The sequence below is a fragment of the Haliotis rubra genome, unplaced genomic scaffold (genome assembly GCF_003918875.1).
Source record: "Haliotis rubra isolate DU_JTF1 unplaced genomic scaffold, ASM391887v1 Scf485, whole genome shotgun sequence".
Lineage (NCBI taxonomy): Eukaryota > Metazoa > Mollusca > Gastropoda > Lepetellida > Haliotidae > Haliotis > Haliotis rubra.
Window position 1 is genome coordinate 127,346 of NW_025767174.1, and position 27,337 is coordinate 154,682.

Consider the following 27,337-nt stretch of genomic DNA (forward strand, 5'->3'; position numbering starts at 1 on the left):
TGGCCCCATCCCATCGAGCCATTATTTGAAGCGCTCGTAAAATATCACAATTCTCCTTATATGAAACGTTAAAATACGAAGGAATATTTGTCAAGGCTAAAGTACGGTTAACAGTCTTATCAACTCCCCTCATATATGTTGACAATATATACTACAGGAGATCTACAACCCACAATAACAACCCCCATTCCCAAAACAGTTTGACATGTGTCATGTGACCAGCTAAGGTGTACATCGGGTCACATGATCACCGTACATGTTGAGGAAGTGTAGGTATGGCGGCTTGAGGAACCTGCTCCGCTGCCTCAAATTCGAGCTCAGGTAAATCCACTCATTATCACCTGTTTGTTTGCTTCCTTCAACCGTTCATCACAATCGTCAATCACGCAAATATACTTACACCAATTTATTTGCACTCTGAGGTGGAACTGTAGCAGATATTCGCAATTCTTGGATTCTCCATAATCAGCTCTTCTGCTTGCAGTGAATGAGAGGTGTAACGATGCATAACTTTCATGATAAACAAGTTGCGCTGTACGTACTCTATCCCAAATGTATATAAATAGACTGCCCGCAGCATCGCTTTTCCGGGCCGTGTTTGCGAGTAGCTGAGGGGGGAAGATAGATGAAAACTACCTGACAACGGCTCGCAGGGTCAACATGGTGGAAAATGTGAGGTATTTTTCACGTCAGACGTTCCAGCAAGTGCAGGGATGTAATGCCAATAATTGATTCATACATGTATCTAGTCAGAGCGTGTCTAGTATTACATGCCTCGGCAATTTGGATATATAACTCCAGCTGCAGACAGTGCACACATCTACAGGAACGCTGGGAAAAGGCTTAACAAGAAGCAAGCTATCAGTTTGTTGAGGTAGATACTATTTCTGTTTGATTGGCATTTCCTGGGAGTTGAGGAATGACAAAATAGACACAATTCAATGATAAAAAAGTTCTACCATTGCTAAATAGTAGGCCTACATTAAAGAAGTTGTGTCCATCAATTGTGTCTACTTTAAATTCTATTCATCTACTGTCTTGTAATTATATGATATTGGCTGCACAATTTGGGTGATCTTTTCTGAAACAAATGTCGTAGGTTGATCTACCTCTTTGGGAAATTTTGTCCCAAGATATTATGCTATATAAGTCTACAGGGCTCCAGATAATTTTGCATGATCAGGAGTACTTACTCCTTATTTTTTCAATATAGGAGTACTGGAAAACAATAAGAGTACATTTAGAGTACTGAATGGAATTTAATGGCGTAGCAGTAATCTTGTGTTTCATTTCATATATGCACCACAACATTGCTACTCTTGTGTAAACAGGTCAGTAAACAATAATACTTTTTCAGATAAATACGTCTGTAAATGATTCTGAAACCGTACACCATTGCTGTCGTGCGTATCTGCTACGTTTTTACAATTGTTTCCTACCGTATCGTGCTTATTTTATATCCGTACATACGCCGATACGGCCCTTATCTGGAGCCCTGAGTCTAAATATATATTGTTTGAAACGCAGATAGTTAGCATGAACATAATAATATTATCCACAAGTGTGTGTGTGTGTGTTACTTCTTCCTGAAGTTAAATCTGAAATGTTGAGTATAATTCATGCTGTGTGGGTGTGTTCTGAATTTCATTAAATGTCTCTATATGTTTAAATTATGTAGTACTGAAAGAAGTTAAGGATCACCCGTGTCTTTCATACACTGACAGCTTATGTGGAGTACTATGAAACAGTTGTGTGTTCTTTAACTTCTAAGAGTGTACATAACATGTTGAAACTTGGATTGTCTAGTACTAGTGAATTAACGCTGTAAACACGGGTACCTAAATATAATCTGACAGTCCTTAATCTCATTTGTTACAGTAAGTTGTATCCTACTAATACACACATACTTATGGAGGTCAAGGTTAGGATTGGTCTTCAGTAACCCATGCTTATCATAAGTAGCAACTAATGGGATCGGGTGGTCAGATTCGCTGACTTGGTTGACACATGTCAACATATCCTGATTGCGTAGATTGATGCTCATGCAGTTGATCACTGGATTGTCTGGTGCAGACTCGATTATTTACAGACTGCCATCATATAGCTGGAATATTGCTGAGTGACAATCAAACAAACAAAACAAACTAATCCAGACCTTATTTCAGAATGGTGGAATATTATTGCACTGTGATAATTTCAGAAGGAAGACAAGTTGAGCGTGTGCCAGTCTGCTTGCCTTAGCTATAAACTTGGAAAGGATAAACCTGTTTCATAGTAAACTCATGAAGGTCATTTGTTCTCGTCGCTGGGGTAGGTAATGGAAAGGCATTGAATGACATGCATGATATTCAAATTTAACCATTCAGGAAGTTGTCACTGCTTATCTACAAAATCTCTGTTTTTACTGTTAGACAATATATAATAGATTGATAGTATCGACGTTTGCATTGTCAACTATGAGATACGAGTGCATCGATACAAAACACTATATATCAGGATATTTATATCGCAAGGGTCCATGATACATCGATGTATATTGCCACAAGAGACGATATATCCCGATACTACTTAACTACAACTTAAAGTTGCAAGGAGTATTGCATTAGGAATAGGATGGGAGTCTCTTTGAAATCCTTTGAATTAGAAACAAATTGAACCTTAAAGGAATTTGTTTGTGTCTGTTATCTTTGTTACATGAACAAAGGAGTCGGTGTATAAGTCAAAGAGTGTGAACATTTTACAAACTCTGTGACCTGTAGATAACTTGTCTTCAAGTAATGAAATATGCAGATATGTTTTAGTTGTTTGACAAATACCACCATTTATTAACAACTATGAACGATGTCTTAGCTTTGTTAAGAAGAGAACAAAGAGAAGATAAAGTTTACAAAGCAGACTTAAGAGTTTTTTCAGTGATTCTTAATTCTGATATAAATTACAGTGAGGTGTTTGTGAAAGCATTGGTGTAGAAACACAACTTCCCAAGGGAAACTTCAGTTTAAAATGTATATATATTAGATCAAGGTACCGGTATACTGAGTATGTTTGACTGTACTTTCTTAAGCATTAAATGCTGAAACTTTATTAGATGAACAGCTTTTTAAGTGTGTGTGAATGTAACACAAGTTCTGCTGTATAGCGAATAAAGTTTCAGTCATTTTATCTATCATATCTGTTCTGTTATTAGAAATTGTAAAGTATTAGATCAATTGTACCATTGTAGTATCGGTTCCTTGCCAATACTTTCATGATATATCGTATTAAACTGGTATCATATATCGTCATTGTAGGCCACGATGACAGCTCTAATATGATGTGACATCAGTTATATCAACCATATTGTGACCCACTTGAGATTTTAGCGATTGTTATAAATCCTGTTCAATATTGACAACATTATCATTTATGTGTCTAAAATGGTATCATGCATGTGAGGTATGAAATCGGGTTTTACGCCACTTGAGAATGTTTACACATATGGCTAATATGATGAGACATCAGTGTATCGCTGCGGCTGCTTGTATCAGCCAGACTTAAGCTGGTTTTATAGACTAGCCCACTGAGATACCATGCCGCATTGTTATGAATCCTGTTCAATACATTATACTGACTACATTATCAGTCCTGAACCATTAATGTGTCTCAAATGTTATTTTATTTTGCATGGAACCCACGACCTGATAACTCACGGATGCATGCATGTGATAACTCAGGGATCACTTTAGGCATATAGTAAACTTGCACTGGTGCAACCTGAAGCTGCTAAATGCAGCTTAATATTTTTACCGACTTGCACCCTGTATGCTAGTACTGTAAATCATGAATTTAATGCGAGCATATTATTAATGCGAAAAAAGAATCCGTAATCTTCTCGCATTATTATAATGACACATTTCAGTCTGACCATGTCTACTTTTGAGAACATATGACAGAAAACGTAAATCTGTTGACACTACACATTACACCAATACAGGTCACTTCCTCATTACAGGTATCTCAAGCCACATGTAATTATCACTGGTTACAATCACTGGTCATTGTTTAAAGTCACTCAAGCACATCAGCCAGACCGGACATTCTCCAGCCACGTGTTTGTTGTACCTGAGTGGTAGATGACTAGTCTTTCAAGTCGGATTACGTTTATACATGTTGTCATAAGACAAGTAGTAGCAAGCAATCACGTGATCAAACAAGGCAGCGTAATCAAAACATCGTCAGCTCATTTCCATTCATTGCTTAACAAGCTCAATTCAGGTTATTTGGTAAATAACAAGTGTGAAAAGAAAAAGAACAACACCAAAGATTCAGGGTGTCACATATTATCATCAACACAGATTCCTGAGCTCGCATTAATTTTGTGACGCATTTTAGACCAGACCCTGGCACTTGCATTAAATTCGTGACGCATTAATTTCATGATTTACAGTATTTTACTATATGTTGCGATGCGTTAGCCTAGTGGTTAAAGCGTTCACTCATTATGCCAAAGACCAGGTTCGATTCCCCACGTGGGTACAATGTGTGAACCCCATTTGTGTTGTCCCCCACTGTGATATTGCTGGAATATTGCTAAACGCGGCATAAAACTAAACTCACTCACTCACTGTGCAGCTGGAAAACAGACTGATGAGTAACTGACTTGGAGCAGTGCCTCAGATGACTGCAGTGACTGACTGACTGTTACCATGGTTACTGTCCATGTCATGGAATGTTTTGAAGCAAGATAAGGCCAGACCAATTTTATTTCTTGTTTTACGGATTTTTGTCCTCAGAAATCCTAAAGGCAGGAGGGGGAAAAAAAAAAAATCACCAGTGAAAGTAATAATCCTTTTGCATACTAAAAGTATTTTATTTTTGGCAAGTTATAAAGTGTATATGGGGCAAAAAACAATCAAAACAATTTTTTTTCGTAAGTTTGCATTTTTTGCCAATAAAAACATGACGATTTTATTTTTGAAGCGGGGAAAATTAAATTTTTTTATTATTATTCTTGAAAAAATACGACCTGCGGATCCGTAAAACAAGAAATAAAATTGGTCTGGCCTAAAATATCTTATCAGATCTTGAATAGTTTTGTTATAATGACATTCTGAATCATCAATACCAAAACACAAGCACTAAGCATAATGTTAGGTTGAGCAGCAAGATAAACCTGTTTTTGTCTGGTGCAACAAGGTAATCATCTAAGGTTGCACCTGGTGCAAGTCAGTTGTATTTCCTTAAATGAAGCCCGTAAATTGTCAGGGGTGTTCGGGCCATTGAGCCTTTAATGTCATGAGATATTTGTACCCCGGAAGGGAGAATATATAATGTGGCAGCTTTTATTAGTCTTCCCCATCTAGCAATTTTAATTGTAAACCAAAAGTCACTGTGTTATTTAATCTGATTGGTTGAAAAACGTGATCAAATGGTATTCGATTCCCGGAAATTCGCTGCGTATTAATACATACAAACATCGCTCACACCATTGTATTGTTACGTCGTCAGCTGTGATGACATCATTAAAATCATATTGTGACGTAAAGTCCGAATGACGTCACAAATGAGCAGTTCCAGATGCTACCATGGGAGACAGCCGAAACGGCCAGCTGATAACATTTCACTGCTGTCGATGTTAATGAGTGCAGACACAAAAAACGTGTGTAGACCTTTGGTTTACTTGTGTGTTTACAATGTCGATAAACATCATGTGTTGGCCAATTTCCTGGTGTTATTGAGTATTTGAAGCACGGGAATATTTCATTTGAAACCTCCGGCTGACGCCATCGGTTCCAAATGAATTCCCGTGCTTCAAATACTCAATAACACCCGGGAAATTGGCCAACACATGATGTTATCTCCTTAATAGCTTCGAAACATACTCAGGTCCGCTTTGGTTATCCATACTCATTGTACATGCTTCCTGGCACTTCTTGTTAGCAAGCACTTGTTTCTATAAACTGTCACTAGTTGACCATATAATGAACATATGTTTGATATTTGATTTTTGTTTCACAGGTACAAAACCAAGAGAGAGGCTATAAACAAGTAGGGCAAGGAACATACAAAGATGGGTATGTAGTCATGGTAACACGGTCTCCATGGTGACCACTAGTAGCACAACACACAGTTCATAATTTCATAATGGCGCGTTCAACCGCCTCGAGTCCATGGTGTAGTGGTTAGAGCGTCCGCCCGCAGAGCGGAAGGTCGCGGGTTCGATCCCCGACCGCGTAATACCAAAAGACGTTAAAATATGGTACTTGTTGGTCCCTGCCTGGCCCTCGGCATAAATGGGTACAACAAGGACTGGTCGGGTCGGAGTCAGTATAATTTGTCAGAGTGGGGTATTCATGCTTCACTGTGGCATGGTATCTCAGTGAGCTAGCACTATAAAACCAGTACAAGCAGCCGCACGTACACATACACACGCATTCACATCGTCATATGAGCGAAATATTCTCAAGCACGTCGTTAAACCCAATTTCACCTCACCTCACCTCATAATGGCGCGTTCAGTTTTCACAGCACTTGTGCACAATGTTCCTCTCAGTCTGATACTTTTCGTCTGAGATACTGCATCTCTAAACTATCTGTAGGACAAGTGAATGCGAGTCTGTATGACGAAAGTGTACAGTATATGAGCGTCCATTTTGCATCAAATCCAAAGGATGATAACATAAATTTGTGAGTTAGTTTATGGGTCCTGGACAAATGAAGCTGAGCTACTTTTGCAGTCATGAAAGTGTTTTGAAAATCCAGCTCTCAAGTTTACAGGTTTACATGATGTTTACTGATTTATTAAACAATAAATTGACGTGACATAATTGTTGTGATGTTTTAAGATTAATTGGATCATTAAAAGGTATGGGCACACTTGTTTTCACAAAGGCACGCCTAAATCATCTGTCTGGTGCTCTATGGCACTCTTTGCAAACGGGGGGCGGTGGGGTAGCCTCGTGGTTAAAGCGTTGGCTCGTCACGCCGAAGACCCAGGTTCGAATCCCCACATGGGTACAATGTGTGAAGCCCATTTCTGGTGTCCCCCGCCGTGATGTTGCTGGAATATTGCTAAAAGCGGCGTAAAACCAAACTCAGTCAGTCAGTCAGTCTATGCAAACGTTGCATTTCTATCACTGTATATATATGTGATGTATCGTATGTCCAAAAGTAATACACCACATTTGTGATATACATACACACTAACACAGTATTTATTGCATACATGTTATGTGATATGTGCATATATGTCATGTAACACTTCATGTCAAATAGTACTTACATGTCAAACCTACATGTGTTATATAGTACATATTTACCAGTATTTATCATATACTCATGTAAACTTAAGATAGCAAATACAGGGGTGCAATATGGATGACATTGTCAAATTCCGTATTGCACCCTAGATTCTGTATTGAACCCCTGCCAGTTACTACGCTATGATTTGTTTTTTTCCCAATGGCGCAGATCAATGCTCATGCTGTTGATCACTGGATTGTCTGGCCCAGACTTAATTAATTACAGACCGCCGCCATATAGCTGGAATATTGCTGAGTATGGCGTAAATCTAAACTCACTCACTCACCTAGATATGAGTGGATACATGTCTTATCACATATGCATATGTCATACCATGCATACATGTGTCATATAGTACATGCATATCATATAATTCATATGTGTCATGTAGTTGATACATGTGTTAATTATTGCTTGATTATATATATCATGTATATGATACAGATATTTGTCATAGTGGAAGAATTATCAATATATATAGCATGACATGTGCCATTGTATCTATGACACAATATTCCTGTCCACCCAATGATCCATCCATCAGTCCATTCATCCATCCATCCTTTGTACATGTGTGGTATTGCATGTATATATCATGTATATGATACAGATATATGTCATATATTGTATATATGTCACACAATACATATATAGCGACATAACCTTGTATCTATGACACAATATTCCTGTCCATCCAATGATCCATCCATCAGTCCATTCATCCATCCATCCTTTGTACATGTGTTTGTACATGTATTGCATGTATATATCATGTATATGATACAGATATATGTCATATACTTGTATATATGTCACACAATACATATATAGTTCAGGCATAACCTTGTATCTATGACACAATATTCCTGTCCATCCAATGATCCATCCATCAGTCCATTCATCCATCCATCCTTTGTACATGTGTGGTATTGCATGTATATATCATGTATATGATACATCCATCACTCAGTATATGTCATATATTGTATATATGTCACACAATACATATATATCCAATGATCCATCCATCACATAACCTTGTATCTATGTCACAATGTTCCTGTCCATCCAATGATCCATCCATCAGTCCATTCATCCATCCATCCTTTGTACATGTGTTTTCGTACATGTTCATTACTTGCTTCCACGCATTCTTTCTTGCATGTTCAGTTGGAAGACTCATTTGTGAACTAATCCATCTAGAACCCTAGATGCACAGTAAATTGTTCAACCCATCCTTCCATCACTCAGTCGTCAGCTGCTTATCCCATCCACCACTCAGTGGTCAACTGCTTATCCCATCCACCACTCAGTGGTCAACTGCTTATCCCATCCATCACTCAGTGGTCAACTGCTTATCCCATCCACCACTCAGTGGTCAACTGCTTATGCCATCCACCACTCAGTAGTCAACTGCTTATCCCATCCACCACTCAGTGGTCAACTGCTTATCCCATCCACCACTCAGTGGTCAGCTGCTTATCCCATCCATCACTCAGCGGTCAACTGCTTATCCCATCCATCACTCAGTGGTCAACTGCTTATCCCATCCACCACTCAGTGGTCAGCTGCTTCTCCCATCCACCACTCAGCAGCCAACTGTTCAGCTTATCCATCATTCAGTGGTCAACTTCTAATACCACCCAAACTCCATTCCATTCTCCAGTGCTTCTTTTATTGATAAACTGCCAGCACATCTATCAACCCATCCTGTTCATGCTTGTTCATTTTTTCCCCATCCATTTCGCCCATGGAGATTATAGGCCTTCATCACAACAGTCTTCCTTCCCTCAGACCCAAAGCCATGGGAGTCAGACTACAAATCACGATTAAGGCCCACTCAAAGGACAAGGCCAACATCCTCTGAAGAGTCTTCTACAACACCAAGGTGGGGTGCTGGATCAACAAGGTCAACAGGATCGTCCAACCAGGACCCTTCTTCCACACGAAGATGGGGTGCCTCACCCACATCCACCAAATCGGATGAACCCCCGAGACGCAGATTCGGCCCAGGCACTATGCCCACACAGTCAGAAGACTCTGCTTCAACTTCTAGATGGGGATCTAACACATCGTCAACTTCATCAACTCCATCTGAGGAGACCCCAAGACGTAGATGGGGGTCAGGATCAGCCAGGACTTCTGACACAACATCAGCAACATCAACAACACCTACCGAGGAGACCCCAAGACGTAGATGGGGGTCAGGATCAGCCAGGACTTCTGACACAACATCAGCAACATCAACAACACCTACCGAGGAGACCCCAAGACGTAAATGGGGGTCAGGATCAGTCAGGACTTCTGACACAACATCAGCAACATCAACAACACCTACCGAGGAGACCCCAAGACGCAGATGGGGGTCCTCACAATCATCAGCATCAACTGCAGAAGAACCTTCAACACCAAAGCAGGATACAGAATCTAAAAAAGCATCTGACTTCAAACCAAGGAAATACAGATCCTTATACGATCCATCTCCAGAACCCTCGCCAGAACCAGAACCAACTGAAGTGTCCTTGACATTGCCAAGCGGAGAGGCAGAACCAGTTGTAGAAGCTACAGAGGAGCCAGTTGAAGCGACCTTCACCTTGGAACCTGCTGTATCTACCCTGGCAACAACTTTCATTACTCCAGAACCAGAAGAGGCACCCAAACTTGCTAGTTAGTGTTGAGCGTTCAGCGATAATCATGGCATTATGACCTATGTACATTGTGTGTGTGCAGTGTCATGCTAATAATGCTTTCGCCAAGAGAACCCTTGTGTTTATTGTATCATGAATGCCAGATAGTGTATACCATGTCCTTAGCGTGTGATGAAGATGTGATGGATTATTATTTCTTAATAACATTTATTATTTTCAGAGAATATAGCATTGTGCTTGTTGTTATCAGTTATCCTTACCCAGCCAAACCATAACATATATTTTAGGAATACACTATTTTTTGGCATTCATAAATATTCCTGATATGCCAACATATTTAACAGTGCTCTCTTTAACCCAAAGTGGCAGCAGCCTTTGGGATTTCCTTACAATCCCAAAACAACCCAGTGCTCTCTCAGTGTATGACAGGTTTCTTTTGTTCAGTATTTAATTACAATGTAAAAGGACAATGTTCCATTGCTATGACAACCAAGGCTAAGACATCATTTCTTCCAAGCCATACCATCTTAGATGGGGTAGAATAGTGGTTAAAGTGTTCACTTGTTGAGCCGAAGACCCAGGTTTGATTCCCCAAATGGGTACAATGTGAAGCCGATTTATTTTTGTCCTCCACCCTGATATTGCTGAAAAATGCTAAAAGCGGTGTAAAACCATACACACTCTTGCTCACTAAGATTGATCATTTGCAGAGATGCCAACTCTCCCGAATTTATCGAAATCATCTCGAAACTTGCATGTGGATTCCGTCATTCCGACAAAATTCATTCTGATTTTGTTCAACAAAGATATGGATAAAGGGATAGGATCAACATTGACTATAAATAATGATAATTAAATAAATATAACACTTATTTACAAAAGTAATCCAAAGTTGAGTAAGCAGCCTGGTAAATTCCACACACTGTTTATGTTATTCACTTATCATTCACAAAAGTACTGCTGCGGTAAATTCCACGCACTGTACTGCAAACCAGTTTCAGTTGTATAGGATCGCTATGTGTAATGCCATTGAAAAGTTTCGTTCCTTGAGTGCAACAATTTATAGGAACCCCTAATTTGTTGCGAAAATTCCTATTTTTTTCCATCTTAGGGAGCTCAGATTCCTAATTGCACCAATTTTGGGTTGGCATCTCTGCATTTGTGGCACCAATGCACTTGCACTTAGGATATATCCTTTTATCATCATTAACAGGCTCGGACCACAAGTCGATTTCATAAACATTTACTACTTGGAAATATCAAAATCTTACAAAGTTTGGGACTCACTCTACTGGGATCAACTGTCTATCAAAGAAATGGTAGTTGATGACGACCAACTTCCGGTTGAGCATAGACAGGGCTTACACCCTGTGATTTAGTCTCAGTGATGATAATACTTGAAAACTTGTCTCTTTGAATTGCCTTTAAATGTTGCAAGAGGTCCAAAGAATCTCCTCTCTTTTAGAAAGCCAAATTATTATACCACAATGTATTATGTATAGAAGTCCAACTCAGATCTCAGACTTTCGCCACCTGTAGCTCAAGTCTTGCACAAATTCTGTCACAAGTTCAAGTTGGAGAAGCACAGGTATTTCAGACAGATTCAATATAAGTATGGTGGCATCGATTAGTCAGCTTTAATCATGTAACTTATCTTGAACAGATGTGAACATGACATGGTCGGTCCTGTATGAACAATATTTAACTTTGTTGGTTTATAGTTTTATCTAATCCTGTCATTACCCTACTGATTCTTTCTTATTTTATTTTGTAGCCTGGTGTGTGGTTTTTTTTACTTTTATTTATTATATTTTGTAATAGGCATACAATAGTGTTTCAAACAGTGTTCAGATTTGTATAAAGTGTCCAGCCTTCAACTTTAATCAATAAAATAGTAATATCTCGCAGCAGAGCATGGATTTCCCTGTCTAAGACTCTAGAGTTGTGTCCCTGTGGCCTTCTAAGAGCTTTCTAATTCTGTCAGCATTATGCACCAAGATTGATGCTCATGCTGTTGATCACTGGATTTTCTGGTCATGATTCGATTATTTAAAGACTGCTGCCATATAGATTGAATATTGCTGAGTGTGGCGTAAAAACAAAACCAAAACAAAACAAAACCAAGTCATGGTTTTCAGTAGTGGTGAACATGTAAAACCTGAATCAGTTTTGCGTTCTTTCACGTCAGTTGACACGCTGTGACATAACTGGAGTACTGTTCAAGACAGGAACCCAACTCACTGATAATTAGATTCCGAAAAAACGTAACAACCTGTACCTGCATGTTGTACTCACTGTGTTATTTTTTTTAATGGTGAATTTTAAATTTGTTTTAGACACGATATGGCTGAAATATTGCTGATGTGACTGTAAATCTTAACTCACTCACTCTCTGTTTTTGTAGTTCAAAATTGTTTGGTTAACTAAACAATTAAAGTAGGTTCGAACTCTCCTGGTACTTATCTGTCGTTACAGTGAATATTTTGATGTTTTTTCAATTACATACTGTTCAGGAAGACAGACACTGTGTTGTGATCAAGAGCTTCTGACTAAACGGCAGTGTATCTATATTATCAGTTGTTCCACAGATGTCTGTCCTGTGATCAGAGTCCAGCTGATTATTGTGCTATATTTAATTATATTGTTATAGTATTTGACATAATCAGCTTACATCACTAACATAATTCAGAGTCATTAATACAGCTTGAATGATCATAAGTGTTGATCAGTTGTATCTCCAGTAGAACATACTTAACCAAAAGACCGAAACATACATCATAGGAAATATGGCCCTCATGGCATCACATGGATATGAACTTTTGTTTCATGACAACCAAAAATTCTAGCAACCAAATAACCCAGTCAGCGTGCAACATTCTGTATTGCATCATTATTCTGTGATCAATATACATACAATTTTGACATTTTCCATCATGAAATGAATGAATAATAATCACTTATATAAGCCCAAACATATTTAGTTGTGATAATTCCGGTGACGTTATACTTTGAATCTTGCATTATGATATTCCCAAATTCCATTAACTCTTTATTTTTTTATTAATTCTAACTTCTACTTGGTTGTCATCCATATATATGTTTGGTTGAAAATGCTGTGTATTTATATATCCGAATGATTTTACTGAACTTTCTTGGAGTATGCAATATTATATGAAAAAAGAACTGATAAAAACTCTTTATTTTGCTCTCTAAGTTGGCTTTTTGCCTACTAAGCAAACAAAGTCAGATGGGAAGTACGTTAAATGTACAAAAAAGTATAAAACTAAAAAGGTTTAATTAACTTTGAATGTTAACTTTTAGTTTAATTAACAATGTAACTCTTTCCACTGTCATAATGCTAGTTATTTCTATTTATCTGTCAAGCAGAATCAACATTTTCAGCATAAAATAATAATTTCTTTGTGTAGATGACTTGACAATGCTTAATTCATAGCTGTAATTTATGCCATCACCTGACTGATTATTATTACAGAGTCAAATGACGAAGCATCAAAGGCGGCTGAATCAAAACCAGAGCAAGTACCAGAGCAAGTACCAGAACCGGAACCGGAACCAGCACCAGCTCCAGTTCAAGCACCGAAACCAGAACCTGTGGTGGCACCTGTGTCGCCACCTGTGTCGGATCCTGTGCCCAAGCCTGTGCAAGAACCCAAGCCAAAACCTGCACCAGAACCGAAGCCAAAGCCTGTGCCAGAATCCAAGCCGAAGTCGGTGCCAGAATCCAAGCCGAAGTCGGTGCCAGAACCTAAACCCAAATCTGTACCAGATTTTAAGCCAAAGTCTGTGCCAGAATCAAAGTTTAAGCCGGTATCAGATCCAAAGCCGAAGTCTGTTGCTGATCCCAAACCTAAGCCTCCTGTGAAGGCTGTGGCAGATCCTGTGCCACAGACCGTGCCACAGGCAGAGAAAGAGGAGCCCCCAGTCAGTGAGTATCTGTTCCTTTATATTCCCTGCATGGTAGCGAATATAGCAGAGCATTAGTCATGCCAGTCACATGACTTGTGGACATCCAGTTTGTAGGGATGCCACGATATATCGATACATCAATGCCTCGATACTTTTTCTAAGATGATACAATTATCGATACATTCAAAACTGTATTGATATTTAGTTTTGAAAGTATCGGTTTAAATATGTTTATGTATCGTTTACATTTTTCAATTGTATCATGTTTTTTATATCATGAGTTATAAATGATTATTTTTTTATGCACAAAGATGGAAAATTAGAACTTTTTAATCTCTGAGAATAAAAAATGTTGATCTTTTCATATAAAATATGAAATGTTAATGTTCAAAATGTAGCTAAATTTACGCAATAATGCCGCAAAAATAGGTATCATGATACGAATCGAATCATGACATGGGTATCGTGATACGTATCGATTCTTGAAACATCCCTACCAGTTTGGTGCCCAGGTCCACAGTGCTTGGTGCACACTTCTAGCAGGCTGGTGTATAAAATAGCGGTATGATTTGGCTGAGGTGATGTTGCTGTGACATTCCAGTGGTATGTCTGTGTGATATCACTGCCTCCGTGGTGTAGTGGTTAGAGCGTCCGCCCAGAGAGCGGAAGGTCGCGGGTTCGATCCCCGACCCCCGCGTCATACCAAAAGACATTAAAGTATAGTACTTGTTAGTCCCTGCCTGACGCTTGGGATTAATGGGTACAACAAGGACTGGTCGGTTCGGGAGTCAGTATAATGTGTCTGAGTGGGGTATTCATGCTTCACTGCGGCATGGTATCTCAGTGGGCTAGCACTATAAAACCAGCTTTAGTCTGGGGTAGAACCAGCAGCTGCACATACACATACACACGCTTGCATGTCGTCATATGAGCGAAATAGTCGCAAGCACGACCCTAAACCCAATTTCACCTCACCTCACCTGTGTGATATCGCTGTTATGTATATGTGATACTACAGTGACATACCTGTGGTATGCAAGTGTAATATGGCTGTTATATATCTGCGATAATGCTGTTTTATGTCATACGTCATGTCATGTGTTTTATGTCATATTGCAATGATATACCTGTGGTATAGCCGCATGATATTCCTGTGGGATGTCTGTGTGATATAGTTGTTATGACCTGTGATCTGCAGTGATATACCTATGGTATGCAAGTGTGATATAAAAGTTATATCTGTTATACTGCAATGATATACCTGTGGTAGAGCTGTGTGATGCGTCCATCACGTGATATTATCATGGCTGGTTACATCACACAATATGCCCCACCTCTTCACACCATATGGCCGGAGAGCGGAAGGTCGCGGGTTCGATCCCCAACCGCGTCATACCAAAAGACGTTAAAATATGGTACTTGTTGGTCCCTGCCTGGCGCTCGGCATTAATGGATACAACAAGGACTGGTCGGCTCGGAGTCAGTATAATGTGTCTGAGTGGGGTATTCATGCTTCACTGCAGCATGGTATCTTAGTGGGCTAGCACTATAAAACCAACTTAAGTCTGGGCTAGTACAAGCAGCCGCACATACACATACACACGCATGCACGTCGTCATATGAGCGAAATATTCTCAAGTACGACGTTAAACCCAATTCCACCTCACCTCACCTCACACCATATCCCTACTCTGTAGATCCGGAGGTGATTCGGTCCTGGGAGTCTGATGCCAACAAGGGCTCTGAGGAACATCAGCTGAAGCTAGGGAAACACTTCCTGTCTCTGGCCGACTCCGACATAGAGAGGGACCGCAATGCAGGCCTGGCTCTTGACTGGCTGATTCGAGCCTCCAAACAGGGTAGTGAGGAGGCAACAGAGTTGCTGCAGAGCTGCGTCAACAGGGATCTACCTGGTAGGTTTTAGATCCCTACTATATGAAAACAATAAACATGATTAAAAAATGGAAAGTGGAAAAATTTATCTAAAATTTTTTTTAACATTTTGAGGGCTTTTTGTTGTAGTTAGTACCCAGATATGACCATGATACCATTTACTTCCAGTCTTGCAGAACAACTTTAGGCTGTACACAGTTGGGACTGAGCATGGGTGTCAGCTAAATATAGATCAGAATATTCTGAGAATAAATGACCTTGGCAAAGTTGTTAGCATTTTATATACAAGATCAGCGATATTGAAACTGCTTTATGTGTAGGCACAAAATGACTTGGTAGCTATAGAATATGAACGAGAAAGAAGTCATAGAAAGAAAATAACTTGCAGTGTCAGTTATATGATTTTTTATAGTTTTTATTTTGAACAATACAAACAAATAACAGTGATATTCTTGCAGATGAAAAATCAAATAGTTTTAGCAGAATAAATCATGACATGATTACCAAAATGTTTAGAAAGCATTTTGTTCTTATTGCTTCACTTTGTTAACATATAATATTCAAACAGTTTTGTTGAAAAACTTGAAAAAATGGCATTATCATAAGCTGAGTTATACAAAGGACATTTTTCAGAAAGTTTTCTGGCGATACTTATTATAGCTGAGTATACAAAGGACATTTTTTTGAAAGTCTAAGGCCACACAAACATGTGTCAGTGTGGATAGGACCTGAAACCTAGAAACCATCACGTGATATCTGATGGCTACAGTCCGTTTGAGTCAGAAACGGACCGATGAATTGCAAATTTTATCATTGTACAAAATTGCCACATAATTGCCACATAAATATAAATAGTACACATGTTTATCATTTACCCAACAGCTTTCTTATATTTGAAAATTTTCCGGACTCCACCAAAAAGGTTCTTTAAGAAACTATCATTAAAATTTTGACACAGTTCACTATTTGTTACGAGGGAGGAGTGCAGAGGAAGGGACAGCCGGGTGTGCGAGAAAGGATGGAGACGGCACAGCACAGGCTAATGAATCAATAACTTGGTGGGCACTTGTGCACGTGCTTCTCTAACACCTGGCTGTCCCTTTCTCTGCACTCCTCCCTCGTAACAAATAGTGAACTGTGTCAAAATTTTAATGATAGTTTCTTAAAGAACTTTTTTGGTGGAGTCCGGAAAATTTTCAAATATAAGAAAGCTGTTGGGTAAATGATAAACATGTGTACTATTTATATTTATGTGGCAATTATGTACAATGATAAAATTTGCAATTCATCGATCCGTTTCTGACTCAAACGGACTGTAGTTCTCTAATCCTTTAAGGGCGGTGGTGTAGCCTAGTGGTTAAAGCGTTTGCTCATCATGCCGAAGACCCGGGTTCGATTCCCCACATGAGTACAATGTGTGAAGCCCATTTCTGGTGTCCCCGCTGTGATATTGCTTGAATATTGCTAAAAGCCTCATAATACCAAACTCACTCACTCACTCACTTTGATCCTTTAAATTGTTATAAATTTGCTGAGGACATTTGTGGTACTGCAGGCGTCAACGAAAGGGATGCCAGTGACCTCACCTGGTGCCTCAAGACGTCATCATATGAGAAGAAGATCCGGCATGCGGCTCGCAGCTTGTTCCAGAAGATCAACACAACACACAAGGAAGCTATCTCGAAGGATGAGTACATGGAGGCCATTAAAGGGGTCACAGGGAAGGTGACGGAACAGCGACTGCTGATGGCTGCAGGTAGGGGACGGTCACACAGTTAGCAGTCCGTTAACTACCACCACATGGTAACACAGTTATCAGTTGGTGAACTATGACCACACGGTCCACACACTAGGAATTAGGGGAGAGAATCAGTTGGCCAATATCTCTTTGAACTCAAGTGTTTATAGTCGTGTCCAGTATCAGTTTAAACTCAAATATATAGTCTTGGCCAATATCTGTTTAAACTCAAGTGTATATTGTCTCGGCCAATATCTGTTTAAACTCAAATGTATATAGTCTTGGCCAGTATCAGCTTTAACTCAAGTGTATATAGTCTTGGCCAATATCTGTTTAAACTCAAGTGTATATAGTCTTGGCCAATATCTGTTTAAACTCAAGTGTATATAGTCTTGGCCAGTATCAGCTTTAACTCAAGTGTATATAGTCTTGGCCAATATCAGCTTTAACTCAAGTGTATATAGTCTTGGCCAGTATCAGCTTTAACTCAAGTGTATATAGTCTTGGCCAATATCTGTTTAAACTCAAGTGTATATAGTCTTGGCCAGTATCAGCTTTAACTCAAGTGTGTATAGTCTTGGCCAGTATCAGCTTTAACTCATGTATTCAAAATCTTGGACAATATTAGCTTAAACTCATCTATTTATTTTCTCGGCCTGTATAGCTTATCTGCTTAACCACTGTCATAAACCATTCAGTTTTACCACTTGAATTATTTTCATTTCACTTATATTGACTTTATTCCAAAATCTCTTCACCACACAGGTAGGAAAATCGGCAAAGAAATATCTGAGAATGAATTTGTGAAGATGCTTTCGAAGAAAATTCAGGGGACTGTGACCTTGACCACAGAGGAGCTAGCTGATACCAACGTGTCATACGAATCGGCCGGATATTTAACGAAGGTAAATCAATATGTTGATATGACACATGTTGTATTTGGAATTGAACGTTTTCAGCGAAGTAAAATTTCTAATATTTTGCAGGGAGTATGGGAGGGATTCAGTCCCATTCAGATTCAAACCCACCCTCTCAGAATGAGGTACACAATCACCAGCACACAAAGTCAGTGATCTAACCCATTTCTTAATATCTGAGGCAGTGGGGTAGCCTAATGGTTAAAGCGTCCACTCGTCATGCTGAAGACCTGGGTTCAATTCCTCATATGGGCAAAATGTGTGAAGCCCATTTCTTGGGTCCCCTGCCGTGATATAGCTGGAATATTGCTAAAAGCGGCGTAAAACTATAATCACTCACTCACTCACTCACTCACTCACTCACTCACTCACTCACTCACTCACTCACTCAATCACTCAATCACTCAATCACTCAATCACTCAATCACTCACTCAATCACTCAATCACTCACAGGCACGGTGGGAATCCGTCACATGAGATAGGATAAGTATATAATTATACAATTTATATTAAAATTTCCAAGTTTTATAACTTATCCTATCTCATGATTTATATAGAGCTTAAACGTTTCTACTATATCGTTTTAAATACTTAGACCATAGCTTGCACTATATCATTATGGGCATATTCTTTATCCCACGGTTGGACATCGGGTCGCAGATTATCCTTAGTCAAAAGGCACTGACAGTATATACTTTATAGGCTAATGACTAGGGCTGTGCAATATAACCGGTTTACCGGTATTTATTGGTTCAGAGATGAAAACGGTACATATTGCAAAACACTGATCGAAAACCAGTATTTTGACTTTCATTCGGAAAACTTCGTAACACTCGGAAATCTTCGGATATTTCCTTGTTTCATATGTGCCAAATATTATTTACATTTTTATTTTGTCATGATTAAAAGTTTTTATCAAAGCTTAATCAAGCATACTGATTTTGTTGTGTTCATGCTTTATAAATCAATCATTAACTCGATTATACGTAGTTTTTTGTTTAAAAATACTTCTTGCAATACATATCGCAATAAATGCTTTTGCATCGCAATATATCGCAATATGAAAATTCTCTGCAATACCCACCCCTACTAGATAGCAATGAACAAGGGAGACCGGATCTGACTAGCATAGTACTTATACTAGTGATGGGTTCTCCTGAACCCCTTGGCTTACTAGGCACCATCGCTCCCAAGGAGTGGGTGCTCCCAAGCAATGTGGTGTTCGGCACAGGATCCGACTAGCATAGTACCTATACTAGTGATGGGTTCTCCTGAACCCCTTGGCTTACTAGGCATCATCGCTCTTAAGGAGTGGGTGCTCCTGAGCGATGTAGCAAGAGAGAGAAGTGCAAATTGTGAGACAGGATAAGTATATAAATATACAATTTATACTTAAAATTTCCAATTCTTATTGTAACAAATAAACCTGTTTTAGCTGAAAAGAAGCCCCAGAAGATGGGAAATTCAGAAACTGAGGGAATCTAGACTTGCTTCATTTAAGGCTTCAGCTTTGCAGGAATGGCAAGGCAGTAGGGAAAATAATGTGGTTCAGGGACTGTCAGACAGACCCTGTGGATGCTGAGGAGCAGCAGCGAGTCAAGGTTCCTATTGATAGTGGCTGCATGTGTGTGCCCATTATTGAACACAAACAATAAATAGATGATTCTGAGTCACCAGAACTATGACAGTTTGATTGCATGCTTGTGAAGTGATCCTATTTACCTTGGCAGCAGATGGAATTCACAGATACTTTATTAAAAAAATGGCTGCATCATCTCATGCAAACAGATGTTGTCATGTGTTGTTGTTTTAGTACACTTATGTAAGTGGCATATTAGATCATTTTTCACTTAATCTTAGTGTGTGACATGGTCATTTGTAAAATCTTAATGTAAATAAAAAATTATTCTTTTCAACACTTTAGTATCATACATGGTCAATTTTACTACCTTGTGCAAAACATTATCCATTTTAATACTTTAGTGCCATACATGGTCATTTTTACCATCTTAGTGTAAAGCATTATTCTTTTCAATACATGTCAGGGGTGGAAATAACTTTAAAATTGCTAGTGTACTCCGGTACAGTGGCACATGTAAAATTACTTGCCCTGATAATTTTTCCACTATACCGGCCGTTTTCTTGTTGATTTTTTAAATGAACAACATAATTAATATTGGAAAGTCAACTTGACACCGATACAGTGTGATATAAAAATTTGCTTGCCCGACAGAAAAAAACACTGGACTCGTCGGGCAATGGGTTATTTCCACCCCTGCATGTGCAAAACATTGTTTGTTTTAAAACTTTAGTGCCATATGTGGTCACTGTTACCAGCTTAGCGTAAAGCATTATCCATATTAACACTTTAGAGTCATACATGGTTATGCTGAACATCTTAGTGCAAAACATTATTTTTTTCAACCCCCTAGTGCCATACATTGTAATGTAGCATTGTGATGAGAGGTATACAGGGTTTTATGCGTCCCGTGTTAGGTTTTATCCACCGAGCCGGATACTGTAACGAGGGATACATAAATCCTTGTATACCCCAAATCACAATGCTACAACAAATTTATCTTACCGAATGTTTAAATCTCCCATTATGGAAATATAGCATTAAAACAAACAGAAATTCAATCATATATATCATAACATGGTACTGACTAGTCGATCCAAACCGCTGGTTCACGGTTCACTGACTGCTGTGGATGCATCCTTTTTCCATGGAGTGAGGTATAAATGATTTATTCTCTCCCCACTTGGGCAGTTTACGGCCGTGAACCGGGCATACATGGTAATTTATTCAAGGTCACATGAACCAATCAGAGATGGACATTGTTACATGAGGTAGGATAAGGGCAGTTTTACCATGTTTGTGTAAAGCTTTATCCATGTTAACACTTTAGAGTCATACATGGTAATGTTTAAAATATTAGTGCGAAACATTATTCTTTTCAACCCCTTGGTGCCATACATGGACATTTTTAACATCTGACTGTGGCACCTTTGTGGCATGTATGGTTGTTTATCCATGAAGTCTTAATTGTTGTAGCCTTGATCAAACAGTGTCACAGTCTTTGCAATCTTCTGTGCTCGTCACATCGAAGGTCTGGGTTCGATACCCCACATTGGTACAATGTGTGAAGCCCATTTCTGGTGTTCCCCTCCGTGATATTGCTGGAATATTGCTAAAAGCAGCATAAAATCCAAATCACTCACTCACTCACTCACTCACTCACTCACTCACTCACTCACTCACTCACTCACTCACTCACTCACTCACTCACTCACTCACTCACTCACTCACTCACTCATTCACTCACTGTCTTTGCAATCTCCATAGAAACAGCATGTGCGAAAGTCAGTCAAAACTTATGGAATGAAAGTAAAAACATGAAAAGGAGCTTCCTATAAATATATGATTGTTTGTGTTGCAGGTGTACCGCTACCCGCGACAGACCTTTGGTACCGTGTTGGACCAGGCCCTGGAATACTCCTCCCAGGAGGGACTCAACTGGGTTGTGTCACTCATCCCCACCAATCAGCTGTACGTCCTCGGCCTGCTCTTCGTCTACAGCTTCATCACTCCCGACTTCATGTTCTTCTTCATCCCTCTCTTCATCTTCTACCTCTCCTTTGCTGCCATTATCGTTTGCACTTTGCAGATGTTCTACAAGAGGAAGAAGCAGAACGATGCTGCAACTCTCGCTGGTGTTCTCAAAGACCTGGACGTGACCATCGATCTGGACAAAACAGAATCACAATTCACCTGGAACACCCTCACTCCTTACATTGTCTTCTTTTGCAATTTGCCCCTCGTTATTGCGAGCTTCTCGCTTTGCAATAAATCCTATGTGCCTTGTGCTGAGATTTCAGTCATTTCTCTTGTCATGACTGGATTATGTTTCTTCAGCCTTAGCGACCACCATGACAAGCTGACCTTCTTTGCGCTGTTCGCCAACCTGCTATCCTCACTTCCCATCTTCCTAAACAACTTCCCGTCGGTACCGCTACTTAAAGAGATCATCGGCTTCCTCACGGATCCATTCATCTCTCTGGACACTGGCGTGGGTATTTCTTTCAATGTCAGTATTCCCTCAATAGCATATGCAATAATTCCCTTGTTCTTTGTCCGAATGGCCACCCGGAAGTCATGGCAAGGCACGTACCGAGTCCTCATCCCCCATCTTGTCTGCTATTTCTGGTTCAACATCCTCACCTCCACTTTCCCTTTCACATCCTGGGTGGGTCTGGCTCGGGCCACCATTGGATACATGCTTCTTCCCGTGCTGGTCCCGCTCAGCCTGGTTGGCGTAGCTGCGATGTCCGCCTTTGCTGTCTACAAAGCCTTCCAGACAGAGATGCTCGGAAAGATCATTGTGACTGTTGTCCTTCTTGCAGTACCGATTCTCATGACCCAAACCAAGAAAATTTTCGGGAAAAACTTCGACGCCAAGTTTGGAATTGCCAAAAAGGTTGTCATGATTGTTTTCGCCATTCTTGCTTTGTTGCCACTGATTTTCGTCAAAATTCCTGCATGGAAGAAAGAGGTTCCTGTCGAACTGTCATACGATAATTACACTTCGTTATGTTTCCGAGAAAAAGTTGTAAACGATGTCCCGCAGCAAATAACATGCAGCCATCTCACTGGCACAAAAATTAGATGGACCGGAACCGTTGAAGGAGTGACTGTTGTAAAAATTGAGAATACAGCTGAAAGCGTTATTCGAAGTCTTCCCTCTCTCGTAGCCAAGCCATTATATTGCATGTATGGCCAGCCGTTCCCACAGTGTGACCGGAAGCTTCTTAGTAAAAAGGGTTACAATTTCTGCATTATTATGCGTGGGCTTGGACATACGTGCCATGTTAAGAACCACAATGTGTATACTTTCGAAATACTCATGCTTACTGGAAGTCAGAATATCAAAATAGAAGCTGGCGATAACTTCAAGGAAACTGTACTTGCGCTGGAGATCGGAGACGTGGTGGAATATAGAGGGGTTCTTGGGGATAACCTTGGTGGAACTATCCCCAAATTAAAACTGTCTTCTTTGAAAGCAACCAATCGCACGCTGCCGATCATGACATGTTGACGAGGATGACGACAAGTACATGTCAGCTGTTCAGGAAGCAATAGCCGTCACATTCAACTTCCTCTGGTTTCCGCTGCTGGAGTTTTCTGTCAAGTAACCATGGCAACATGATATTTAATGGATGGATTGGATATGAACATTTTCTTTATGAGCTTCGAAGTGATTGTTTCATTTTGATAAATACTTCTTTATGGACAGATAATCTTGTATGCTAGGGCTGTCTACAGAATTTGTTTGAATTGTTCATGTAATGTCGTGCATGCATAAATTTTATGGTGCTTATGTGTATGTTTGCATATATAATTAGGGAGCGGAAAAAAATTCTATTTGCTGTCTTGGGTGATTTGACAATGTTTTTGGTGTGGATGATATCAAAGTAACCATAAAAAAGTATTACAAAAATATTGATCTATGGGTAAGGATTTTTATCATTTCCACAAGCATTGCAGATTATAAAAAGTATAAAATTTGCATTGAAATTCATCAAGGATATAGTTTTTACTTACAATGTTCAAAATCCCTGTACCTTTGCTTTTGAGAAGATGTGTATTTGTGCAAAATATGCAAAAGATATCACCATTATGCTGTTAAATTGTGGATGCTTGCAAAATTATGCTTTTGAAAAATGTCAAAACAGCAACACAATGCATAATGACCCAACAATGGATTTTCTGTAAGCCCTTACAGATTTTGATTCACTGATCAAATGTAGGCATTGTCTATCAATGAACTGACTGAAGTGATGCGCAAAAGTGTGTCATCGTGTCTATTGTAGTTCTAACATGTATATCACTGTTTATGAGACATTTAGGTCCTGCACAATGGCATATACAATTTATTTGTTGCTGAAAAAGAATTTCCAGAAACGTTTTAAACTAGTTTACTTGTTGGTTTGAAGATACACTATAGTTGGACCTATTGCTGTAAAAATATATGATCAACAACCTGTTGACTCACACGGCGAGTGGGTTAGACAGTCTGAATGTCAGGATTCTGATGTACTACTTTAGATAACATGTCATGAATTTGAGCCCTTGTAATGATAGACAACTTGGTCTGGAAATTAGAATTTTTAATTTTTATACAAAAATATAACTGAAACTTTCAAATCAAGGAATGTTTATGAAAAATTCGGGAAAGAAAATTGTACATCCTCACCAATCAGGTGTTTCCCATGCAGGTGCTTCCAGTGTGTTTCTTGAATCAAGGCCTGAGCCCTGTTCCTCAAAGCGATCGTAGCGCTACGACTGTCGTAAGTCTATTAAAGAGTCATCAGCAAGTTCGGTTATATTTTCATATCCTTCTCAAAATGTACAAAATAAGCAATATTTTTTATGTAAAAATACAAAATTAGTTGCTAGCATAATATTTGAAGAGACGTTATCAGTTATTATTTTTTGTGTTGTGTGACTATTCCAAACATTCTGAGAACGATCTAAAAGCTCAAACCTATTCTCACCGGACACATTGGTGTTCAACAGCAATCAAAAATCGGTGATTATATTATAAAATTTTGTTTTACTTTTGTTCTTGTTCAGTGTTAAACTTTTGTACACTTTGTCAGGTGGATGGCAAAAAAAATTTCAGTAACTGAAATGCAATCAAATATTTCACTTGTTCTTTGTTATGGAATTTTAACACTATTTCCTTGCATGCTGTTAATTCCGTGATTCTTTAGTGTATATTTTGATCTGATTTGTAATCATTTGCTTTAAAAAATCTTAATATATTGTCAAAGACACAGAGCAATACTTCCTGTATAGCTGTTGAACTTGTTTTTATATTATAGTTTCAATACAGGGAACACATGTTACTGAATATCAAAGATCGACAGTACTGATCAAATATATATATGTGCAGTTGGCTTGTATATCTGATCTCTTGTTCCATGGCTGACATTAGTTACCTATCACTAAATTCTGTGTGCCCCCTGTGATACTTTTGTTCTATTACATATCCTTGTACTCAATATATCAGTTTTATAGTTTATTATTTAATATTTCAGATTATCAATTATTTATATATTGGGATTGTGTCTTTTTTACATCTATGGTTTAAAATATATGCTCTGATGCTCAGGTGGAACTACCTGCAGATTGCAGGGTTGTGTTAACTTCCATGTTATTCTGATTAGAACAATGTCTTGTTGCATTTGGATCTTGGTCAGAACAAGACACAGTACAATGAAACGCACATGAAAAATGTTTTCAAATGAAAGTTTTTGAAATAACAGATCAAACAGAATTCAGGAGCGTAGCTTCCTTTATATAAAAAAAAAAGCCCAGGGTTACACGTGATTTTGAAAATGAAAGTTGGGCAAGACCTCGATGCTATGTAAATATAAGCTCTGCAATATGAACTGATAAGTTAAGGAAGTTTTTGAGTGAGTTAGATCTTAATCACAAGACTGATCAGGATACTATGGGTTTAAATACACCCTGTATATCGAAGAGGTAGTTATAGTGCTTGCCAATGTATATTACTTTATAACAATTGACTGTGTGAAATGGTTGCCCTATTACCTAACACATGCCTTGTTTGTTGACTCCCTTGAAGCAAATGTGTTTAGTTTCTTGCCATGAGATTATTACAGAATTAGCATTACGTTATGAAAACAGGGTTTATGAGTGTGGATGATACATGGTGTAATGTTTGAACTTTGTTGCCTGTGCTGCTTAAACAAATGTATAAATTGCTTATAATTTTTATAGAGAGTGAGCAATACTTAACATCACGTCAGCATTATTTCAAAGTCAGAGGGTACAAATTACGGAGTATCAACATTTCAAACAAGCCTCTTAAGAGTATAAGGATCAACTTAGATAATTTCAGCTACCTTCAAACTTTTGGATTGAGTACAAACATTTTAATGTTTTTCTCTAAATGTAGCACATCAGTCCTGACGATCCTCAGAAACAAATTCTGTCTGGTGTAAAGGGAAAATAGCAGTGGAAATTATATGAGTGGAAAGTCTGTGATGACACCAGGTGTTTGTGAAAAAAAGTTTAAAAAATTGATTCTGTAGTTATACAAGTTAAACACAGTACATTATTACCTAGTTCTTTCATTTGACTGTTGTTACTCTGTCATAGAGAGATGTAAAATCAAAATATATTCTTTTGTTGAATGTAACATATAAGTTGATCATGTGTATATTCGTCTGTTTCACGACTTGCCGTTATGCATATATTACATGAATGTAAGGCGAGCTGTGCTGATGGGGGCTGGTGGGGTAGCCTAGAGTTCGATTCCCCACATGGGTACAATGTGCTAAGCCCATTTCTGGTGTACCCTGTCATGATTTTGCTGGAATATTGCTAAAAGCGGCGTAAAACTAAACTCACTCACGCTGTGCTGATAGGGCCGCTGTTGACCCAGCCAGCTAAAGTACTGCAGTTAGCTGTCAAGAGTTGCCTCCCTTGGAGGTGTCAGTAACACACAGTCAATCTAATCGTGGTTCCCCGATATGTTTTTGAGTTTGAGATAAAAATGTGAGACCAGCATCCCTTTGGGTTTTCCTCCAATATTGGGGGCGGTGGGGAAGCCTAGTGGTTTTTAAGCGTTCGCTCGTTACGCCGAAGGCCCAGATTAGACTCCCTACATGGGTACAATGTGTGAAGCCCATTTCTGGTGTCACCTGTCGTGATATTGCTAGAATATTGCTGCAGTCTGCGTAAAACTCATGCACTCACTCACACACTCACTCACTCACTCTCTCATTGTGTTGGGGTGGTTGGGTAGCCTAGTTATCAAAGCGTTCGCTCATCAGTCGGAAGACTTGGGTTTAATTCCTCACATGGGTACATTGTGTGTGAAGCCCATTTCCGGTGTTCCTT

The 27,337-nt window shown here is 39.0% G+C and overlaps 1 protein-coding gene across 1 annotated transcript; it reads left to right on the forward strand.

Annotated features, from left to right (window-relative positions):
- The first annotated feature begins 645 nt into the window (after positions 1 to 645).
- Positions 646 to 26,672, forward strand: LOC124291186 (wolframin-like). Its single transcript, XM_046728120.1, is given in 8 exon segments — positions 646 to 672; positions 5,998 to 6,053; positions 13,423 to 13,875; positions 15,554 to 15,769; positions 17,305 to 17,505; positions 18,253 to 18,392; positions 21,846 to 23,494; positions 23,496 to 26,672. Coding segments are annotated over 7 exon segments (2,766 nt in total). The 5' UTR covers positions 646 to 672; positions 5,998 to 6,049; the 3' UTR covers positions 23,599 to 26,672.
- The last annotated feature ends 665 nt before the right edge of the window (positions 26,673 to 27,337 follow it).